The sequence below is a fragment of the Macrotis lagotis genome, chromosome 1, assembly GCF_037893015.1.
Source record: "Macrotis lagotis isolate mMagLag1 chromosome 1, bilby.v1.9.chrom.fasta, whole genome shotgun sequence".
NCBI classification, from domain to species: domain Eukaryota; kingdom Metazoa; phylum Chordata; class Mammalia; order Peramelemorphia; family Peramelidae; genus Macrotis; species Macrotis lagotis.
This window is the reverse complement of record NC_133658.1, coordinates 868377010-868400899: the sequence shown is the minus strand read 5'-3', so window position 1 is coordinate 868400899 and position 23890 is coordinate 868377010. Positions and strand designations below refer to the sequence as shown.

At 43.0% G+C, this 23890-nt stretch overlaps 1 protein-coding gene across 2 annotated transcripts in view; it reads right to left on the bottom strand.

Annotated features, from left to right (window-relative positions):
• Nucleotides 1-426: 426 nt before the first annotated feature.
• TCEA3 (transcription elongation factor A3) overlaps nt 427-23890 on the bottom strand; it is a 35266-nt gene continuing 11802 nt past the window's right edge. Inside the window, exons 5-11 of one of the 2 annotated variants that reach the window (XM_074218154.1) lie at nt 23404-23490; nt 11288-11451; nt 10759-10814; nt 5825-5980; nt 4329-4475; nt 3920-3991; nt 427-2908 (exon numbers count right to left, since the gene is read on the bottom strand). In XM_074218154.1, the coding sequence (XP_074074255.1) occupies nt 2900-2908; nt 3920-3991; nt 4329-4475; nt 5825-5980; nt 10759-10814; nt 11288-11451; nt 23404-23490 (691 nt within the window). In that variant the 3' untranslated portion in view covers nt 427-2899. The remainder of the gene's footprint in view (nt 2909-3919; nt 3992-4328; nt 4476-5824; nt 5981-10758; nt 10815-11287; nt 11452-23403; nt 23491-23890) is intronic. The other variant, XM_074218155.1, reaches the window with a different exon arrangement.

Genomic DNA, 23890 nt, shown 5'->3' with positions numbered 1-23890 from the left:
AAATCCGGCCTCAGACACTTAATAATTACCTAGCTGTGTGGCCTCAGGCAAGTCACTTAACTCCATTTGCCTTGCAAAAAACCTAAAAACAAAGTCAATGTTGAAAACTATTGTTACATGTCATTGCAAAATATAAACTACTATTAAGACAAAACAATTTAATTTAAAACAGTAAAAAAAATTAAATGCTGAAAGAATATTTTTTAAGGTAATCAGGGTTAAGTGACTTGCCCAGGGCTACCTGGCAAGTAAGTATCAAAGGTCAAATTTGAACTCAGTTCCTCCTGACTCCAGGGCTGGTGTTCTATCCACTGCACCACCCGGTCACCCCATATTGATGACTTTTGCTCTGCACTCTCTTTCCCTGAAGACACACAGAGTACAACAACCCCCCTCCCTCCCATGTACAATAATAGAAACCGGAGACATTTCTGTACAGAGTTTATTTACAGAGTTAGCCTATGGGAGAAGCTGCTTGGGGTTTCCATTTCAAGGGAAGGTGCATTTCAGGGGGAAATAATGACAGAGGTCACCATGATCTCATTCCTTAACTCACTAGCTGTTTGGCCTTGGGCAAGTTAACCTCTCTGATCCCAAAGTACAGGCTGTGAAACAAGTTCATCAACCTGAACCTCGGAGGGAGAGGGCTGGCCCTCTTCTTCAGCTGTGTTCTTCAGCTGTGTGGGGGTGCTGTGGGTGGGAGGAGAGAACAGGGCAACTAGCTCTCTCTGGGGATGGTAGAAGGAGGGGTAACTGAGGGAAAGCAAAGGTCCCCACCAGTCGTCTTCCTGGAGCAGCCTCCTCTCTGGACATGGGGCCAGAGGCTCTCAGAGGCTTTTTAAGGAAAGTGTCACCTCTGCCTAAATCATTGCATCAATTAGGAGGTACAGTTAAGCAGGAAAGTTTAGAAGGAAGGACACCTTTGCCTGTCACATGGTTTCCCAAAGAAGATCCATCCTTCAGGTACCCTGTCCATTGGTTAGTGGGAGATGGCTAGGGAGAGTGCCATCTCATCTTGTGGCCTTGGGGCAGTGTTCCTCTGGAGAGAGTATGATCATACTTAGAAAGTCAAGAGGCATGGTTTCCTAATTGGTGGAATCCATCTGTGTGTCCCCACCAAACCAAATGGCAACAAAGAGTAACTGATAATTTTAGAGGATATGGGGACAAGGCAGCCTTTGTAATGTAGGGAGGACCTCCAGTTGTGCAGGTCTAGACAGGTAGATTAAAAAAGAATGGAACAAGTGTAAGGGTCAGGAGAACTGGGTGGGAGGGATTGGGGGGAGGGGGTAATACTTCCTGACTTTGTCATTAGGACCTGTGAGTCCCATTCATTTCTCTAAATCTCAGTTCTCTCATCTGTAAAATGGACAGGGCATTCACACCACCTATCTCACAGGATTGCTACAGGGGTCAAATAAGACACAAGTGAGAGGGTTTTGTAATGCTAATATGATGTATAATGTGACCTGGGGCTCTTGGACTTCAATCTGGAGAGAACAACAGAAGCTAATTAATCCAACCCTTCCTTTTCCAGTTGATATTAAGGTTCATAGAGGCAAAGGGACTGGCCTCCAAGGTCACCTAGTGGCAGAGTTGGGATTTGAGATGGTGCAGTGGGTAAGAATGCCAGGCCTGGAGTCAGGAGGACCTGACTTCAAATGTGGTCTCAGACACTCCCTAGCTGGGTGACCCTGGGCAAGTCACCTAAACTTGTTTGACTCAGTTTCCTCATCTGTAAAAAAAGCCAGAAAAGAAAACAGCAAACCACTCCAAGATCTCTACCAAGAAAACTTCAAAAGGAGTCAGAAAGAGAGTTGAATAGGGCTGAAAACTACTGAACCCAAAGATTGTGTTCTTTCCATTGTACTATGTCAAACCTATTATTAGACCCAATCATATACTGGTTGCTAGGTGAAGGGGATGATGGGACAGACACAGGGATGTCACTTTTGTCAGCCTGGTATTTTTCATAAAGAAAAACTTGAGAAGTATTAATCACTGGGGAAGGACTCAAATGTCCTTGTCTTTGCACAATCAATCTGCAGAAGCAGGAGGGTCAGGGGGAAGGACCCTGACATGGGTGTCTGGCATGCCAGCATCTACTTCTACTTCTGACACCTCAGGCAAGCAATGCCTCCTCTCTGGGCCTCAGTTTTCCCCATCTATAAAATGAGGGTGGGGGTGGGCCTGATGTCTCAAAAATCCCTCCCAGCTTTGATAAGTGTTATGTTCTAAAATCCCTCTTATTTCTCATAGTCTAAATTCTAATTTCTCTGTTAGTTTTGGCATTCTATGTATTTTGCTTGTTTGTTCTTCATTCTGGAAGAGGACCATGACATCAGGGAGGTGATGCCATGACAAGTACATGAATTGGATTTGAACGAGGGGGTGCTGTGCTAAGTCACCAGCTTCACCTTCTCCCCCAAGATCATCAGGATGACTTGCAATGGCCCTGAGAGTGAGGCAATTAGGGTTAAGTGACTTGCCCAAGGTCACACATATTCAATGTCAAATGTCTGAGGCTGGATTTGAACTCAAGGCCCCCTGACTGGGGAGATGGTCCTATCCACTGCACCACCTAGCTGCCCCAATTGTGAACTCTTAAGTCCATATTTCTACTTTACTGCAGGATTTGGGGAGGCACAAGCAGAGGTCAGAGCTCATGCTGTTTGGACTTTTCCATTAAAAATACCTTCTCTGACCCAGTAGGGAAAATTTTGAGATCAGAGGTCAAAACTGACTGTGTATTCTGGGGAGAGGCCTCTGCTCAGCTGGCACCACCCAAAACTCCTCTTCCCATCTGAGCATTTCTCTCTATACCCCAGGCAGGTTGGCCAAGCAGTTTCTTTTTTCCTGTTTCCTGGAGGCATCCACCATAGGCCTGGCCAGCAACCACTCAGCAGAACTGGAAAAGGAAAAAAACGTCAACAGGGTTTGTGACAACCTCCTGATGCCAATCAAGATGTTCTCACCTTACAGTCCCAAGTTCAAATACTAGTACTAGCTGCCCAAACCTAGGCAGGGTGCTTGAATGCTGTCTGCCTCGGTATCCCCCAACTGTAAAACTGTAAAAATCCTTCCAGGATTGTTGTGAGAATCAAATGAATTTTTTATAAGGCACCAACACAATATCCAGTATATGGAAGGCACTTAGTAAACCTTTTTTCCTTCTTTCCTCCCTCTCTTCCTTGTTTCTTTTCTCTCTCCCTCCCTTCCTTTCAATGTAATACTGGTCCTGACAAGGTGGAATTGGAGGCATCTGTAAAATGGGGACATAAACCCCCAAAGAAACTGGAGAGGTGACTCACCTACCATATAGCAACAAGGATGGAGCTACTTGTACCCTGAACCCCCAGGTTTCACAAGGGACTCTTCTAAGGGGAAAGATTCTGAGAAAAGTGATGCAGCCTCCCTGCCTGTACCCTCTCCAGGTAACTCTGAAAGGAGGGAAGACCCCCTTGTTGGTGAAAGGTAGCAGTAGACCCCAGAGAATGGACCTTGGCAATAGGCAGTTAAAGGATCAGACCCCACTCTGATGCCAGCCATGTGGCCACGCTAAGCAGGGGGATCAGGATTCCTTTAGAGCCTCTCTCACAGGGTCCAAGGGAGGCTTGGAGGAGACAGACAATCTAAAGCACCCTGTGCTCCAACCATCAGAGAAAGAGGCAGAGGGGGCAGGTGGAGAAGGCCCCCTGCTGGGGGTCTGGGGACCAGCTTTGATCCTAGCTCTGCGGTCACTCTCTGAGCCATCCCTGGGATGTTTGGGGAGGTCATGTCCCTATCTGGACTCCAAGTCCTTTGACCCTATAAGAGGAGAATCTGTCCTAGAGTGGGGTGGGGTTGGGAGTGCCTGGGAAAGGCCTGAGTGAGGTCAGAGGCTACTTGGGAGGCCTACGGAGGACAAAGAAATACAGACCTTCCAGCGGTTGCCACACTCGTTGCATAAGACAAAAGTGGTCATGGGCTCATCAGCACTCCGTGTCTGTACCTGAGAAAGTAGAATCATCTAGTCACTCCCCAGCTCTAGAACCTACTGAGGCTCTTTGCTGCCTGGAGGACTAAGGCCAAGCCTCCCCTCCTGGACAGACTTTGCAGAAGTCCCATGAAAATCTTTCCTTTATAGCCATATCTTTGACACCTAAAGAATATTACTAAATCATCCTATTCTCTTCTTGATGCTCAATCATCCCAGAACCTCTGCCCTACTTCCCCACCCTTCATCCATTTGTTTTCTCTGGTGTTTACATGGCTTTCCCTCCTTGGTCTTCCATGGTGGATTCCCTCCTAAGCTTCTCCAGGGGGTCCCAATGTACCCTAGTGCCCACCTGGTTGTAGGTACAATTCTTCTTTTTACACTTATTGCACTGGAAGAGGTCAGTTGTTGTACCCCCTGTCTTGGCCATCTGGTGTTCTCGGATGGCTTCCAGAGTCATGGCATTCCTCAGCTCCTTCAGCTCATCACTTGCCATTTCCTAAATGAATCAAGCAATAGTCCAAGATGTCTGAAGAAGAGATGTCACTTCCTAGTCCACCTATTCCTAGGAGGGCACCAACAGTGAATGGCTTGGGCTAGGAACAACAGCTCATCAAGATGGGGCTTTTAATTGTAGATCAAAAAATCACGGGGTATCATGGAAACCACTTGGTTAGAACCATAGGGCTTCCACTTAGAAGCTGTATGAGTACCAGACAGGCCTCCTTGTCACCCCTGCTTGTACTTGCTGTTGTGCCCCATGGTGAGTCTCAGGTCAGCTGTGCCCTCACCAAAGACAAATTTTCTGAGTGGCCTCACCATCCCAGGTCCCAGCTTGCTTCTGCAACCCCCATGAAGATAGACAAAAAACATCTCTCTAGAGATCTCTATCCTCCCAGATCATACCTAAGGAACCACAGTCAAATTTCATTGAAGGAAACCATAGGGAGTCCCACAAAGTCTCACAGGAGGTGATGAATGAATAGGACTGGCACCATTAGCAGGATAAGATGTTCTATTCAGCCTAGAGGGCTCCTGCATCTATTAAATCCTGCTATTATACTGATATTCTGGTAATATACTATACTGGTAATTCTGGGAACATACTGGGGAAAGCTAGGTGGTACCACAGCATTGGTACTGGAGTTAGGAAGACTCATCTTCCTGAATTCAAATCTGACCTCAGACACTTCCTAGCGGTGTGACCCTGGGCTAGTCACTTTACCTGTCTGCCTCAGTTTCCTCATGTGCAAAATGAATTGGAGAAGGAAATGGCAAATCACTCCAGTATCTTTGTCAAGAAAGCCCAAATGAGGTCACAAAGGGTTGGAAATGACTGAACAACAAACTTTTTGTAGACTTCCTTCACTATGTGATAAAGGATAAATATAAAAGATGATCCCAGATGAGTGGCCTGTGTCACATCCTCTATCCCCTGGCCTTTGCTTTGCTGGGACCGATGCAATAATGAGTCTGTGTCTCTTGGGTTCTACTTAAATGGACAGACATCTGTGTCCTTTGAACTCAGTAGTTTGAGGAGTCATAAGGTTATAACTTTAAAGAGCTGACTCCGGTTTCTTGTCGTTTATCCGAGACAAAGTAGAAAATGTAGATGGATCCAGCTTTTCCAGAATATAATTCTTGTGGTTAAATGAGGTTTTTAATTTATGCTTTAGCATTAGTATCTCTAAGGGGAGACCCCAGACTGAGAAATGTTGGAGCAGCCAGGCATAAGGAGCCAAAACCCAAATGTCTTCCCTCTGCCTGATGATGCCTGCTCAGGATGTCTGCTTCCCCAGGGAACCAAGACTGCATCTTCAGAAATGACCCTGCCATGGAGCTTCTCACCTCAGCTGTCATCTTAGCAATGAGATTGGTGGAAATGGCCCCACAAAGCACGTTCCGCCTCAAGTTGGGGTTCCGGGGGTCCTTCAGGTTACTGATTCGGCTGCGTACCCTATTCCGATATTTCATGTCTGTGCCCTTCAGTTCTTGATATATATGTGTGAAATAGTTAAGGAGGAAATGGTGATGAAGCCTCTCTTACCTTCCTCAAACATGACCCCATGAGGTCAGTGCATTTTGATCCTGGCTCTCTGATATAACCTTGGTCTGGTCCTCTCATATCTGTAGGCTTGTTTTTTTCATATGTAAAATGATAAAGGTTTTTTTTTCATCTTTTTATGACCTAGAACCTTCTGACTATCTGGTAGAACCTATGAACCCTTTCTCAAAGGACTATTTTTCAGTGCATAAAATAAAATACATAGTATTGCAAAGAAAACTAAGGTTAGTGAAAATAAAGATGTAATTTGTTTCCATCTAAATTCAGGAACCCCTTGAAATCAAGTCACCAATCCCTTGGGGGGGGGGGAATTTATGGAACCTTGAACTAGGTGATGGCTAATAATCCTCTAGGTCTTACCCTGTGATGACCACAGAGAATAGCTTCAACCTGAGGGTCTTAGTTCTGCTGGGAGAAATTTTTACTCTGCTTAACTGTAGATGTGATCTGTTCTGTGTCCAATCAGGAAGGTTTACTATATAGTGAAGGCAGTGTCTGCCTGGAGGACCTGGTTTGAGGAACACCAATAGTGTCATTCCAACTGGTAGAAATGATGTCTGAAATGTTATGCTATGTAGGGACCACTTCTATTAGTGTGAACAGATTGCTGGCTGTATTCTTCTTTTTAATAATAATAACAATAGCTGACCTTTATGTTAGCACTTTAAGTATTTTACAAACAGTATCTCATTTGATTCTCCCAACAATCCTGAATACTGGTGGTACCAACATCCCCATTTTACAGATGGGGTAACTGAGGCAAAGTCTTTGTTTTGTTTTTTGTTTTTAGAGGGTAAGCATGGTGTAGTAGAAAAAAGTCCTAGATGTGGAGTCAGGAGAGGGGTTCATGTGTCTTCCCTGCCACTGCCTGGATGTTGTGACCGGAGTTACGTCACTGGAGGGGAGGGCGCAACATGGTGATATGGAAGAACACATGGATCACTGAAGGAATGCTGGGAAGGACTTCTGAAGTCAATGAATCTGATCTCTTCCATCTTATTGATGAGGCCCAGAGCAGCAGAAGCAGGATCCAAAACCAGGGTCATTTGTGAGCAGCAGAAGCAGGATCAATGTGAGCAGCAGAATCAGGATCCAAAACCAGGGTCATTTGCCTCCACTTTATCATATGAACCATGCTACCTCAGAGGGTTATAAGATCATAGGCTAGGAGAGCTTTAGAAATTACTGAATACAACCCCCCATTATTTTACAGATAATGATGCTGACTCAGAGTCACACAGGACCTGAGTTCAGATCTCCATTTTTCACAGGCTACTTTGGACAAGTGACTTCTCTCCCAGCCTCAATTTCCTCATCTGTAAAAATGAGGGGGACAGACTAAATAAGTGGTGTCAAATTCAAATGGAAATGGAAGATCACTAAACAGTATATAGGGTTAACCCCCATTGCCTTGCAAAAAAAACTTAAAAAATAGTATATATAGGGCATGTGGACTTAGAAAACTGCATGTTAACTTTATCTATGTTCTACTGTATTTTTAAAAAATTTTATTAAATATGGGACAGCTGTGCTAAATATGGGTGGTTCAATGGAGAGAGCACTGACCTTGGAGTCAGGAGGATCTGAGTTCAAATTCAGCTTCAGACAACTTAATAATTACCTAGCTGTGTGGCTTTGGGCAAGCCACTTAACCCCATTGCCTTGCAGAAAAAAAAATTTTGTTAAATATTTCCACATTACACTTCAATCTGTTCTGGCCATAATGGGATCCATTTGGCACCTTGACCTCAAAGATTCCTTTAAGGTATAAAAAAATCTATGATTTTTTTTTTGCAAGGCAAATGGTTAAGTGGCTTGCCCAAGGTCACACGGGCTAGGTAATTATTAGGTGTCTGAGGCCGGATTTGAACTCAGGTATTCCTGGTCAGTGCTCTATCCACTGTGCCACCCAACCACACCCCCCCCAAAAAATCTATGATCTTAATTTTATCTGCTCAGCTTCCTTCCCAGGACTGCTGGGAGGCGAACAAAGCAATCTAGATGATTCTTCCATGGAAGGAAAGGGTCAAGAACCTCACAGGTTGAATAGATGCAGATGGATTGGAAGCTGGAGACAAAGAGGGGAAAATTTAGAACTGAAAATAAAATAAAACTGAATGTAAAAAAACTAAATCTACCCACCAACCCCTTGGGGGTTGGGGGACCTCAGGGTTCACCCCTGTGATTCAGGTTTGAAACAAACCAGCCCTAAACTCCTATCTTACTGGGCAGCCACGGGATATCACAGAATGGACCTAGAGTCAGGAAGGTCTGAATTCAAATCCATCCTCAGACACTTCCTAGTTGTGTGATCCTGGACAAGTCACTGCCCTGTTTGCCTCACTTTCTCCATCTGAAAAATGATCTGGAGAAGGAAATGACAAAATAGTCCAGTATCTTTGCCAAGAAAACCCCAAATGGGACCACACAAAGTCAGATACTACTAAAACCACTGAACAACATAAACTTCTGTTACCTGAATAATGATCAATGTGAGTTCATTGTGTCACCTGGCACCTCTCACAAACACCTCAAGATAGCAGAAGGAGCAGGCAAGGATGGCTGGGGTGGGGGGGGCAGGGTAGAGAGGATGGTCCAAGGGAAACTGAGATAATGAGTGAAAATGATTTTTAAATCCTTCCACCTATTGTTTGAAGCCCAGCTGTGGTAGAGGGTCAAGAGCAGAAGTAAAGGAACTGCTGGGCCCTCCGGGATTGAAGATGAAGTATGTGATAACTCAGGGATGGGGAGGCATTGTGTTAGGAGGAAATGAGTTTTGAATGGTGGGTCACATTCTATGAAGCATTGAGCAATAATTAAATGGAGAAAACAATGAGGATGAATTAGCCCAGGAAGGACTTGGGGCCAGGCTCAGCCCCTGTGACATCTTGGAGCAGCCAAGCCCATCTTCTGTACCCCCTTCCTCCCTCCTTGGACTTGGGTCCCCTGTTTCATTCTCTCCCCCTTTCCAAATTTCAGGTGAGGTTCTGACATCAGTCAGACTTGCCTTGGGTCAAATTTAGTTTCCTAGGTTCCTAACCTCAGGAATATCCTGAGCCTTAAACCTGATTGTGGAATGAAAGGGCTGATCACCTGCCAAAGGTAGTCGGGAATCATAGAATATGCAGGTCAGAAGGGACACAGAACATGGGAGGGCCCTTATAACATGAAATGTCCAAATCAAAGGGGCCTTAGAGACCATCTTCTAATCCAGTCCTCTCATTTTACAGAAGAGGAAACTGCTAGAAGAGACAAGAGAAGGTCACTGACTGGTCCAGAAGTCACAAGGTCATGGTTCTCTTGCTGGAAGGGACATCTAGTCCAACCCTCTTATTTTAAAGACAAAGAGATCTGGGTCCTTCAAGATGAGTGATTTGCCCATAGCCCCACCACTAACAGAGGACAGAGCTGGGATTAGAACGCCCTCTGTTCTTTTCCTCATCCTATGTAGTATCCAGGTGGAGCAGGTAAAGGTGGGAGGTATCTTCATGGATTGGTACTCTTCTGGCATGCTTCATTTCCAGGGACAAGGTGAGATTCTAAGAAGTCTGATGCTAGGGGCAGCTAGGTGGTGCAGTGGATAAAGCACCAGCCCTGGAGTCAGGAGTACCTGGGTTCAAATCTGGTCTCAGACACTTAATAATTACCTAGCTGTGTGGCCTTGGGCAAGCCACTTAACCCCATTGCCTTGCAAAAATCTAAAAAAAAAAAAAAAGTCTGATCCTTTCCATGCAGGAAGGGAAGGGGAAGTGCTAAGAGGATCAGACCAAGCAAGGGGAATGGGTGGGAGAGGGTCAGGAAATCCTTCCTCTCCCTGACCACTCTGATAGAGGAAGTGATGCCAGGTCCATTCAAGTATATCTTGGCATCTTTATGTCATAACTTCTTGAGTCTACTGAGGGGAAGGAAGTATTTGAGAGGAGGACCCTGTACCCAGAGACACAGTGAGAAGAGCGGGGTGGGGACTTGGGTCGTTGGCCCTCTTCATCATGCATCTGGCCTTGAGCAACCCAGACCCAGGAACTTCCATGAGACCACAGCATTTTGTCACGGGGAGATGGCATCTGTGGAGGCAGAAAGTACAAAGGAAAGAATGGTGCCTTGGTGGGTGAGATACTGAATGAGTCCCAGCCTCCGTGGTCCTGTTTCCTCATCTGTGAAATGAGGGGTTTGGTTCAGATGGCCTCTAGGATTCCTAGATTTAGGATATTAATAATGATGATAATGACAGTTCATATTATTATGTACCAGGTCCTGGGCTATCATGGCATTTAATCCTCACAAGAACCTGGGGTGGGGTACATGTCCTTATGATACTCATTTTACAGATGAAGAAATTGAGGCAGAAAGAGGTTAAAGTGACCTGTCCAGGATCACACTGCTAGTAAGTGTCTGAGGTTAAATTTGAACTCAGGTCTTCCTGACTCCAGACTCAGAGCTCTAAACATTGCCCCACCTCGCTACGGTAGGGTGGGGAAGGGAGATGTACTTCCTCACTGAAGTGAATGCCTCGCAGTCCTTCCCTGGTTCATGTGGTGATATATAATAGTGCCTTCCCTGGACCCCTCCTCTGGACTCCATCTTCTTCACAGTCTCCATAAAGATGAAGGCCAGGCAACCTATAATTGGTGTGATTTCAGCTTGTTAGCCCCCATAGGACTCTGGGGATCCCAGGCTATGTTGGACAAGCCCCCAGGACAGCCCACAAAAGGATATGATCTTCAATTTCTGATGCCATCTTATCACAGTTGACTCCATATTCCTTGTAATCATCTAAAAAAGATACAGAAACTTCATGTTTTATTTTGTATTGGTAGAGACCAATTATATAAACTAGTGTGTTGGGAGGAAGGACAGAAATGAAGACATATTCTAGCTACTGCTTCTGTCTATGACCTCCTTCCCAACTCCTTGAAGAAGAATCAAGAACAAAAATAAGGGATTTTCCCCCCTAGGTCCCAGGGAAATGCTAGCTCCTTTTATTTTTTTCAAAGAATTGTACTGTTTTCCAGAATCTGAAGGGACCTCCACAGGTCACATTTAGACCAACACATACCTGGGAAGCAATCAGTGAGTCCTCTTGTAGACCTTCAGTGATGGGGAACTCGCTACCTTTGAAGTTGCTCCAATTTACATTTCCATAGCTTTGTTAGGAAGTTTCTCTTTCCACAGAACCTAAATCTACCTCTCTGTAGCTTCTAGGTTGATCCCCTTTCCCCATGGCAGCCCACCCCAGACCTCCTCACCGTCCATCTTCAGGGCTGCTGACAGCATCTCAACACACTTGTCCCGGACTGAGTCTCCTGTGAGGTAACAAGGGGCTAAGAAGCAGATGGATGGAGAAAATGTAGGGGAAGAGGGACTGGTGGGTGTCTTGGGGGTCTCCGCTTTCCCTTTGTTGCTGTTAGATCTGAGGACAGAGGAATAAGAAAGGTCACAGCTGGCTGTATCTCCCCAGAACTATATTTCTCCGCTTCACTTTCCTGGGACTGTCTCCTAGAGTCAGGAAGACCTGAGTTCCAATCCTCAGATATTTATAAGCGGTGTGACCCTGGAGAAGTCATGGAACTTCTATCATTCCGTTTCCTCATCTATAAAATGGGAATAATAATTCTATTCTCCCAGGGCTCCTGTAAGGATATATTTGGAGAGCACAAATAATATCTGGAGAACACTTTATAAAATTTAAGTCAGTTCAGATCAATAATTTTTCAGTCAGCTATTTGGGACCTCATTTGAGGTTTTCTTGGTATAGATGGAGTGATTTGCCATTTCCTTCTCCAGTTCATTTTACAGGTGAGGAAACTGAGGCAATCAGGGTTAAGTAACTTGCCCAGGGTCACATAGATAGCGTCCTGATTCCAAGCCCAATGTCCTGTCACTATGGTGCTCACGAGTGGCCACAGGAACCTTAAAGCTCTCTGAAGGTGAACTATCATTTTCCCTGGTGGCCTGGATGCTTCTGCAGTCAGGTCACCATATCTCAGAACTGGATGGGACTCTGACAGCCATCCAGACCAAGCCTTAGGAGAACAGAATCCCCCCTCTAAGCCATCTGCAAGTGTCCTAAGGCCCTTCTTTAGGGAGGGGCTCTCCCATACTGCCGGGCGGCTCTAATGGCTGGGGAGTGAGTCTACCTCTGTTGTCCTGCACCCACCGCCACTGAGTCAAGAACACAAGAATCCTTCTTGGCCCCAATCTTCAGGGTTTCCTGTGTTTGAAACCTCAGCACAGGCTGAAACATGAGGCATCCTCAAGGACATCCCTGTATTCACTGGGAACACTGCAGCTCCCTGGGCAGCTGCAGCCTCTGGCTGGGTGAAATCTCCTCTGGTCATTCCCATGCTCTCCTTCAAGGTGTAAAGATGAGATTTGCAGTTAGCTGTTGCAGGGGACAGAGTAGATACAGCAACTATGTATGGAGTCAGGAAGATCTGAGTTCAAATCTAGCCTTAGATGCTTCCTAGCTATGTTACCCTGGACAAGTCACTTTTCCTCTGCCTGCCTCAGTTTTCTCATTTGTAAAATGAACTGGAGAAGGAAATGCCAAAACAGTCCAGTATATTTGCCAAGAAAATTCCAAATGAGGTCACTAAACAACAACTGAACAACTGAACAACAACAAATGTTTGTTGAATTGACTTTAAGATCTGGAGTGGATCTCACAAAGGCAAGGTTGCCAGGGGAGCTTGGAGCTCACATCTACCTGCTCAGAATCTCCATCTCCCTTCGGGGCTCAGCTTCAGTGCCACCTCTTCCATGAAGCCCTCCCTGCTTTCCCCCCTTGTTAGATCTTTCCTCCTTTTCACCTTGCCTAGTTCTTACTTATATTCAGACTGTCTCTCTCCAACAGAATGTTCCTTAAACACGGTACAATACTATGAACTTTTTTTAACCAGGCCTCTGGTTTCATTGATACAAGTTACTCCTGCAGGGAAATTCCCTCTACTGATACAGATAGACATTGACAATTTAGTCTTAGAGGGTGGCTGGCTCTCTGAGAGGTTGGGTGACTTCCTCAGAATAGACCAAATCTATTTTCTCTCTCTCTCTTTTGGTTTTTATGGGACAATGGGGTTAAGTGACTTATCCATGGTCACACACCGAAGTACCTGGGGTCAGATTTGAACTCAGGTTCTCCTAACTCCAAGACCAGTGTTCTATCCTTTGCATCACCTAGCTACCCCAAGATTCTTTTTTTTAAGGTTTTTGCAAGGCAAATGGGGTTAAGTGACTTGCCCAAGGCCACACAGCTAGGTCATTATTGAGTGTCTGAGGCTGGATTTAAACTCAGGTCCTCCTGACTCCAGGGCCAGTGCTCTATCCACTGTGCCACCTAGCCACCCCGATTATTTTTTTTAATATATATATATATATATATATATATATATATATATATATTTATTTATTTATTTATTTTTATCCAAGTCTATTCTTGGGAGAGGGACTTGAACCCAGGCCTTGCTGACTCTGAGTAAGGACAACTCTAACTCATGGGCACAGCATTGCCACTCAGGTCTTGAACATAGTAGATACTTACTAAAAAATTATTGAATATGCTACAACTGGCTTTTTAAGAGCCTTCTTTGGGGGTAGGACCTGGCCCTACCTGTTTGAGGGTGTGCTGACCCTGCCTTAATTCCATCTAATTCTGCTTTGCCACTGCCTTGCGACCCCTGGCAGCTCTTTGGGCCTTCATCTTTTCATCTGTAAAATAAAGGGGTCAGATTAGATGACGCCCAAGGTCCCTGGCCTGACCTAAATAATCTATGGCAATTTCAGTCAGTTGAACCCTGGATTCTTCCCAGTATGACCTTCTTTGGCAACTAGGATCCTGCTTCCCTGGCTTTTCTTAAGCACCAAAGGAGAGGAGCAAGCATTTTTTTTTCAGATATGAGAAGGTATTTGTTTTCTACATACAAATGAAAAACTAACACACAAACACACTGGAAATGAGGCAAAATAGAATTCGGTAAATTAACTAACGAATTCTACTCTGGGAGTAAGCATTTCCTAAGCACCTTCTGTGTGCTTCATAAATATCATCTCATTTGATCTTCTCCACAACCCTGTGAGATAAATACTATTTATTATTTCTATTTTACAGTTGGAGAAAGTGAGAAAGTCAGAAATTTAGTGCTTTCCCTAGGATCACATAGATAGGAAATGTCTGAGGCTGGATTTGAATTCAGGTCTTACTGTAGTTCTATCCACTGAGACACCTTGCTCTTCTTCACTACTTGAGACCATGTAAATGTAGGATTTAAATTCTGGCTCCCCCCAAAACTCAGCCTAGAGGAAGGCTGGCTGCAGAAGAGAAAAGTAGAGAGTGAGTAAGGAGAGAAATCTCTTGAGATTCCAGTCTCATCTCAGCTTTTCCAAGCATCCTCTCCCTTTTGAGGGTCCAAGGCAACCAGAGGACAAATAAAGGCAGGAGTTTATATATCTCTAAAGCAGAGGCTGGGAATGTCAAACCTAGGTTGTTATAAGGGCTGTGGTCTGGTGTTGCCATGACAACTGCAGCAGGACTCCAAATTCAATAAATCTAGGAGCTTTTTAGGGGTGAATTAATGAAATGTTTGACCAAATATAGCAGGCAGATGATGTTATAAATATCCAAAAGGCCCTTGGCACAAAAAAAAGCTCCCTACCCCAGCTTTAGCACTTTGGGGTTTACTAAGACCTTTCCAAAATTCTCATCTGAGTTTCTATACAACCCAATGAGGGCATATTGTTTACTTCATTTTAGAGATGAAGACACCAAAGATCAGAGAGGGTAAATGAATTAATTACCTAATGTTACACAGCACATACTAGAGTCAGAACTCGAATCCAGGGCAATTCTGACCTCAAATGCCACCCATCTTTCTATGACAGGACTTCAAAGACTGTCTCATTTTTGCCTTTATATCTCCAAGGCCCAATATCATGTGTGGTCCATGGTAGATATTTAATAAATCCTTAATGCTGGTTTTATTTTATTTTTAGATTTTTCAAGGCAATGGGGTTAAGTGGCTTGCCCAAGGCCACATGGCTAGGTAATTATCAAGTGTCTGAGGTCGGATTTGAACCCAGGTACTCCTGACTCCAAGGCTGGTGCTCTATTCACTGCTCCACCTAGCCGCCCCTGGTGTGATTTTAAAGTATTCAAAGTTATCCAATTATAGACTTGCCTCAGAGTTGAAGACCTTAGTGTTCACCTGTTCCAAGCTAGAACTTAAAAGGAAGACCCTCTACCACCACCACCACCATCACCTTCCCTTTACAGATAAGGGGACAGAGAAGATCTAGAGAAGGTCAGAAACTTGCCAAGATCAAAGAAAGTTGTTCAGTCATTTCAAGTTGTACTTTTTGTATCCTGGGGTTTTCTTGGCAAAAATAATGGAATTGTTTGCCATTTGCTTTTCCAGCTTATTTGATAGATGAGGAAATTGAGGCAATTGGGGTTAAGTAACTTGTCCAGGATCACACAGCTGAGGCTATATTCAAACTCAGGTCTTCCTCACTTCTTGGTCCTCTATCCACTGTACCACCTACCTGCCCTTCAAAAAATGAGTACTAATTCTGGGCTACTTACTTCCCAGTCCAGGCCACCTCCAATATATCAGGCATCTTCTTCTGGCCCATGTATCAAAGTAATCAACTGCCCAACAAAGCTCCGTCCTTCAGTTGCCATCTCTAGACTGACCTTCAATCCCACCTCTCCAACTGCCTTTCAGACATCTCAAACTGGATATTCAGTGGATTTCTTAAGCTCTATATATCCAATACAAAACTCATTCTCTTTCTCCCAAGTCCTTTCCCACTCCTACCTTCCATATTACTAGTGAGGGCACCATCATCCTTCAACCTAGGGGTTCCTCCCTCCCTCTCTCTCATACCCTATTTCCACTCTATGGTCAACCAATTGTCCTTTGCATCTTCTCTTTAATTTGTTGCTTTCTCTTATCTAACACTGCCCTACTCTGGTGCAGGCCCTTATTTTCAATATTATTATCATTATTGTTATTATCTGGCAGAGCTAGGATTCAACAAATGTCTTCTGATTCCAAATCCAGAGGTTCCTCACTACCTCTAGACAGGTTCAGACAGATCACTCAACTGTCAAAAACAATACTTCTATTCTAATTGACAAAATAACACTCAGTTGGCTGCCATACTCTCTGGATAGAACTCCTACCAGCCTGCTGAACTCCTTTTCAACCACAAGGTTGGGAGGGGGTGATACAAAGCCACAATATCAGAGAGAATCAAGAGGCTAAGAAATTGGAACAGCAGTAGCCCCTTTGGGAATAAGGAGATAGTCAAGGTTCCTCAACACCAGTAGTACCTGGGGACAGTGAGCACAGAAGTCTGAGTGAGAACAAAATGGTGGTAGTGGTATGAGGCAGGGGCAGGGAAGTGTTCTCTGATTTTATTGGAATCAGTCAGTGAACAAATATTTATCAAGCATCTATTAGATGGCAGTCTCTGCTGGATACAAAGAAAGGCAAAAGATAGTGCCTGCCCTCAGGGAGTCTAACAAAATAGACAACACACTATGATTAGACACCTACAAGATATCTCCATAGTAGAAGGATGAAGATGGACTTCTGAGGTCCCTTCCAGCTCTGCCTTAATTCTCCTAAGTTGACCTTTGGTATCCCCTCTTTCTGTTTCATCCTTCTCTCCTGGACTTGGATTTTTGCCAGATGGAAGAGCCAGGTCAACAGCAGTCAGAGCCACCTCCAAGTTCTTTTGTATGCAAGTGTCCTGCTGGCTCTAGGTAGCCATAGGCAGGGTTTTGAGTCATAAGAATATGGGTGGTTCCTGCACAGGTACTTTCCCTGGCATCTAGTCTCACCCCACTCCTATCTGTCACTCAATATGTCAAACTTAGAAAGTCAGGAGCATCTGGGAGCATCTATGAAAAGGTAGCACTTGAGCCAAGGGCTGAAGGGAAGCCTGGGATTCCAGGAGGTAGAAATAAGAAAGGAATACAGGTAGTTGGTGCAAATGCAGTCAGTGGCTGTGGACGGTGGGTCAGGTCAACCAACAATAATAGAGTATAGAGGAGAGACAGTAAGGAGCTTGGGAAGGCAGGAAAGGACCAAGTGGTAAAGAGCTTCAAATGCCAAATAAAGGATTTATATTTTAATCTTAGAGATAATAGGGAGCTATTGGAATTTGTTGAGTGGGTACTAAGACTTTATTTTTATTTTTGAATTTATGTAGTATTTTATTTTTTCAGTTACATATAAAAGCAATTTTTAACATTTATTTTAAAAAATTCTTGAGTTGCAAATTCTCTCCCCAAACCCCTTATTGAGAAGGCAAGCAATTCAATATAGGTTACACGTGTGGTCAAGCAAAACATTTCCATAATAGTCATGCTGTTAAAAAATATATTCCCCAAAAAAGAAACCTCAAGAAAAATAAAGTTTAAAAAAGTATGCTTCAATCTGTATTCAGATACCATCAATTCACTCTCTGGAGATGGACAGTATTGTTCATCAGAAGTCCTTCAGAGTTTTCTTGGATCATTGTCTTACTAAAATTGCTGTCATTCATAGCCTATCAATCCGCAGCACATTTTACTTTTCATCAGCTCATTTAAGTCTTCAAGTTTTTCTAAGAGCATTCTGCTCATCATTTCTTTTTAAAAAATTTTTATACAAGTACAATCATATTAAACATATTTCCACATTTATCAAGTTGTAAAAAAGATAATCAGAACAAAAGCTAAAAACCACAAGAAAGAAAAAAAGTAAAAATAGTATAATTTCATCTGCATTTATATTCCATAGTTCTTACTCTGGATGTGGATAGCATTTTCCATCATGGGTCTCATGGAATTGTTGTGGATCATTGTATTGCTGAGAAAAGCTGTCTATTATAGTTGACCATCAAAAAATGTTGCTGTTTCTGTGTCTAATGTTCTCCTGGTTCTGCTCACTTCACTCAGCATCAGTTCAAACAAATGTTTTCAGGTTTTTCTGAAATCCACTTGCTTATCACTTCTTATAGCACAGTAATATTCCTTCATAACCACACATCACAATTTGTTTAGCCATTCCCCCATTGATAGGCATCCTCTCAATTTCCAAATCTTTGCCAACAAAAAAGAGCTGCTATAAATATTTTTGTATATATTCTAGGTCCTTTTCCTTTTGGGATACAGACCTAGTAGTAGTAATATTTCCAGGTCAAAGGGTATGCTTAGTTTTATAGTCCTTTGAGCATAGTTCAAAATGATTGAATCAGTTTACAGCTCCACCAGCAATGCATTTGGTCTCATTTTCCCCCACATCCCCTCTAACATTTGTCATTCTGTCTTATAAGTCAATCTAATAAGTATGTGAGGTAGTACCTCAGAATTTTTTTTTTTTGCAAGGCAAATGGGGTTAAGTGGCTTGCCCAAGGCCACACAGCTAGGGAATTATTAAGTGTCTGAGACAGGATTTGAACCCAGGTACTCCTAACTTCAAGGCTGATGCTTTATCCACTACGCCACCTAGCTGCCCTCAGAATTTTTTTAATATGTATTTTGCTAATCAATAGAGGACTGGAGCATTTTTTCTTATGACTATAGATAGCCTTATTTCATCTGAAAACTGTTCATACCTTTTGATCATTTATTGATTGTGAAATGGTTCTTACTTTTGTAAATTTGACTCAATTCTCTTTATGTTTAAGAAAACAGGCCTTTATCAGAAACTTGCTTCAAAATTTTTTCATAGTTACTATTGTTAATTAACTGCATTTTCTTCCATCCAATTCCCCTCAATTATTCTAATCTCCTTTTTTCCCTTTATTCTACCCCTCCTCAAAATTGTTTCGCTTCTGACTCCCCACCCCAATCTATCCCTACCCCTTTTATCCCTTTCTCAATCTACTTTTTGTAGAGTAAGATATATTTTTGTGCTCAATCCTTTCTCTTTTTTCTAGTTCATTTCTCTCTCATCCCTTAATTTTATTTTTTAGATATCATTCCTTCATATTCAACCCATTCCTGTGCCTTCTCTCTCTATATATACTTCTTTCAACTGCCCTAAGGATGAAAAACTTCTTATGAGTTACCAGTATCATCTTCATATGTAGGAATGTTTAGCCTTATTAAATTCTTTGTGATTTCTCTTTCCTATTTATATCTTTATGCTTCTCTTGAGTCTTATATTTGAAAGTCAAATTTTCTATTCAGCTCTGATCTTTTCATCAAGAATGCTTGAAAGTCCTCTATGCCACTGAACATTCATTTCCCCTCATCAAAGGATTATACTCAGTTTTTCTGGGTGAGTGATTTTTATTTGTAATCCTTATCCTTTGTTCTCTGGAATATCATATTCCTAGCCCTCCAATACTTTATGCAGAAGCTATTAAATCTTATCCTCTATCAATGGAGGAATGGCTAAACAAATTGTGTTATCCTGACTCTAGCTCCAAGATAATTGAATTGTTTCTTTCTGGATGTTTGCAATATTTTCTCCTTGACCTGGAAGCTGTGAAACTTGGGAGTTTTCCTGGGAGTTTTCATTTTGCGATCTCTTTCAGGAGGCAATCAGTGAATTATTTCAATTTCTACTTTATTCTCTGGTTCTAGAATATTAGGGCAGTTTTCCTTGATAATTTCTTTAAAGATGATTTCTAGGTTCTTTGTTAGAACATGGTTTTCAGATAGTCCAATAATTTTAAAATTATCTCTCCTGTATCTATTTCCATGTCAGTTGTGTGTCCAATGAGATAGTTCACATCTTCTATTTTTCATTCTTTTGGTTTGGTTTTGTTGTTTTTTGATTTCTCATAAAATCATTATCATCCATTTGCTCAATTATAATTTTTTATTTTTGCAAGGCAAATGGGGTTAAGTGGCTTGCCCAAGGCCACACAGCTAGGTAATTATTATGTGTCTGAGGCCAGATTTGAACTCAGGGACTCCTGACTCCAGGGCCGGTGTTCTATCCACTGCACCACCTAGCCGCCCCTCAATTATAATTTTTAAGGAATTCTTTTCACTTGTGAGCTTTTTGTATCTCTTTTTTCCATTTTGTCAATTCTACTTTTTAAGAAGTTTTTTTCTTCAGTAAATTTTTGGGCCTCTTTCCATTTGACTAAATCTGCTTTTTAAGACAGTCTACTCATTGGCTTTTTGAATATCTTTTACCATTTGGTTCAATCTGTTTTTTTTTTTTTTTTTTTTGCAAGGCAAACAGGGTTACATGGCTTGCCCAAGGCCACATGGCTAGGTAAGTATTAAGTGTCTGAGACCGGATTTGAACCCAGGTACTCCTGACTCCAGGGCTGGTGCTTTATCCACTACGGCACCTAGCCGCCCCCAGTCTGGTTTTTAAGGTGTTATTTTCTTCAGTATTTTTGGTGTCTCCTTTACCAAGTTGTTGACATTTTTTTTCATGATTTTCTTGCATCACTCATTTCTCTCCCATTTTTTTCTCTACTTCTCTTGTTTTACTTTCAAAATCCTTTTTGAACTCTTCTATGGCTTCAGACCAATCCATATCTTTCTTGAAGACTTTTAATGTAGGAGCTTTACCTTTATTATCTTCTGAATTTTGATCTTCCCTGTCACCATAGTTCCATTCTATGGTCAGCATTTTTCTTCTGTTGTTTACTCATTTTCCCAGCCTATTTCTTGACTTTTAACTCTTTGTTAGAGTAGGGCTCTGCTTTCTATGTGGAGGGCACAGGGTCCCAAGTTTTGGGGGTTTTTGTGCAGCTGTTTCAGGGATACTTCCAGTAACCTGTAAGTTTTCAGTTTTTCCAAGGTGTTATAAGGAAAGGTGTATTTACTAGTCTCCTGACCTGTACTCTGGTCTGCAGGTGACCACAAACACTCTTTTCTGTCCTGGAACTATGATAAGGGTCCCTGCTTCCCTGTGGCCACAAGCTCTGGTGTGCTACTGCTCTTTTTCACCTTGGGACTGCCACCCAAGTCACCACCCACTGTAACTTGGATCTGAATATGAGCAAAGCAACAGAGTCTTGCCTCAGTGCCACAAAGACATCCCTGTCATCTTCTTCTGACTATCTGTTCAACCCCCTTACTTTTTGTGAGCTGAGAGCTCTGAAAATAGCAGCTTCTACTACTGATTCAGTGGCTCCCAGGGCCCGTTCCTGCTATACTGGGCCTGAGTCTGTGCTGGCACAGTCTGGGCTCCGCTCTCACCCAGGGACAACAGATCTTTCCTGCTGACCTGCTAAGTTGTCTTTGGCTGGAAAATTAGCTCACCCTGTCCTGTTGTGGGTTCTGCTGCTCCAGAAATTGTTTTATGGCATTATTTAAAGGTATTTGGAGGGATTTTGCTGCCTTTTCTCTTCCATCTTGGTTCTGCCCTAGGACTTAGATGTTAGGAAAATCATTTTAGCATAGTATAAATGGTAGAATCAAACTTTTATAGGAACATATTACCAATCACACATTGACTTATGGTTCAGATGTTACAGTTATATCTGATTCTTTAGGACCCTCTTAGGGTTTTCTTGGTAAAGATAGTGGTTTGCCATTTCCTTCTCCAGTTCATTTTTTTAGATGAAGAAATTAAGGCAGAGTTAAGTGACTTGCCCAGGGTCACACAGCTAGGTTTCTGAGGAAGGATTTGAACCCAGGTCTTCCTAACTCCAGTCCAGGCACTTTATCCACTATACTACCTAGCTGTCCCATGTTGACTTAGAAAACCACATATTATCATTATCCATGTTTTATAATATTTTAATTTACTTTATTAAATATTTCCTAAATACATTTTAATCTAGATTGAGCTATTCTTAGGAGTATTGTGGGCTGAATGCCAGTTTGACACCTCTGGTATAGAGAACAGCCTGGAGTGAGGAGAGACTAGAGGCAAAAACATCAGGGAAAGCCCCTGTGCAGAAACCATTCATCCTCTGGTAGTTTCAAAACCCTGACTGGAGCTATCATGAGTGGGCAGGCTGCCCAAATACAGAGGAGCACAGAAGCAACCCAACCACTGCTGACCCATCTGGCAAAAGGCATCTCTGTGGATTTAGGGATGGAAGTGACCTCAGAAGACATTTCATCCATCCTTATTTTACAAAAGAGAAAACTGAAGGTCAGAGAGCCAAAAGTGAGTTGAATTCAATTTGTCAGGCACTTATTATGGCTGGAAGAAGAAGGAAGGAAGGAGAGAGTGGAAGGAGGAAGGGAAGAAGAGAAAGAAAGGAAAAAGGGAGAGAAAAAATATATAGAGAGAGAAAGACAGGAAGGAAAAAGAAAGGAAAGGAGGATGGAGGAAGAGAGAGAGAGAGAAAGGAAATAAAGGGAGAGAAAGGGATAGAGAAAGAAAGGAAGGAAAGGAGAAAGGGAGTGAGGGAAGCACAGAAAGAAAGGAAGAAAAAAACCAGTGTTGCCCTCCAGGAATTGGCCCTCTACAAAGGGGAAATAGACTATATTTACAGACAAGTAAATGTCCTATATAAAAATAAATAAAAAAATAATTGGGGGTGGGGGTTAGGTTGAAGAACTAACATCCAAGGAATCAGTGAAGGCCTCCTATAGGTGGTGTCCTTGAGCTAAATTCTGGGGTCAGAGACTCCAAGTGGAGGGAGAGTATTGTAGGGATGGTGGATAGAGTTGAAGAGGGGAAAATGACAGGTCCTTTCCAGAGAATAAGAAAAGGCCTGAATGTGTCTAATAAAGAGGTCATGAAGAAGTAATATGTAATCAGCCTGAAGTGATGAGTTGGAGCTAGATTGTAATGGGGGTTAAATACCAAACAGATGAGTTTGAATTTGATCCTAGAGGCTACAAGGAACCACTGAAGCTTCTTGAAATTTTATTAAGTGCCTACTATATGCTAAACATTGAGAATATAAAAAAAGGCAATCGGGGACACACTTATTTCCTAGACATCACTGGGCAGCTGGGTGTGCAGTGGATAGAACACTAACTAGCCCTTGAGTAAGAAATTCAAATCTAGCCTTAGACATTAGCTTGGTGACCTTGGGTAAGTCACTCAACCTCTGCTTTAATCCCTTGAAGAAGAAAATGGCAAACAATTCTAGTATCTTTGCCAAGAAAAACCCAAATAGGGTCATGAAGAAACTGAAAAAAAAAACTGAATTACAATAAAACAGCACTTATCTAGCTAAAGCAGGAGAGTCCCCAAGAGCCAAGAAGATAGCAGAGAAGTTCTGGGCATCCCTGTAACCAGAGGGATTCCAAGGGCTCAGGACCATTTGGGTCTGACCCCACCCACCCCTCACTAGGCAGATCAGAGGCATGGGTTCTCTAACATGAGACCTGAGTCCTGAAGGTACTGAGCTGCCCACTCCAGATAACAAATCAAGTAAAGAGAGGAGAGTTGATGATGAAATCAGACCCTGGGACCAGGGAAAATAATGCACCTACCTTTCCACCGGCCTCTTCTGAGGGGAGGAGGAGGAGAAAGTCGGGGAGGAGACAGTAGAAGAAGACCCGGACTCTGAAGAGTCTCTCCTGGAAGAATTGAACAATTTGGGGTGAGGGACTTTCTAAGGTGACACCAGCACCAGACTGTGAGATCACTGGAGGACCTGGGTTCAAGTCCCATCTGGTATGCTTATGACTCACAGAATCTTGGGCCAACAAATTTCATCCCCTTTGGGCTGCATTTTCATCCTATGTAAACGAGAGGGGTGGATTGAATTACATGATCCCAGTGGTCCCTTCCACCTCTGGAATCTCCAGGGTCTGTCCTGAAAGAATGGAATAGTTTGGGATGACACCAGCACCAAGCAGTGGCAAGAGGGGTCAGAGGATCTGGTTTCAAACTCTACCTTTGTCACTTACTACCTGAATGAATCTTTCTGGGTCTCAGTTTCTACAGCTGTAAAATGAGAGGATTGGATGAGATGAC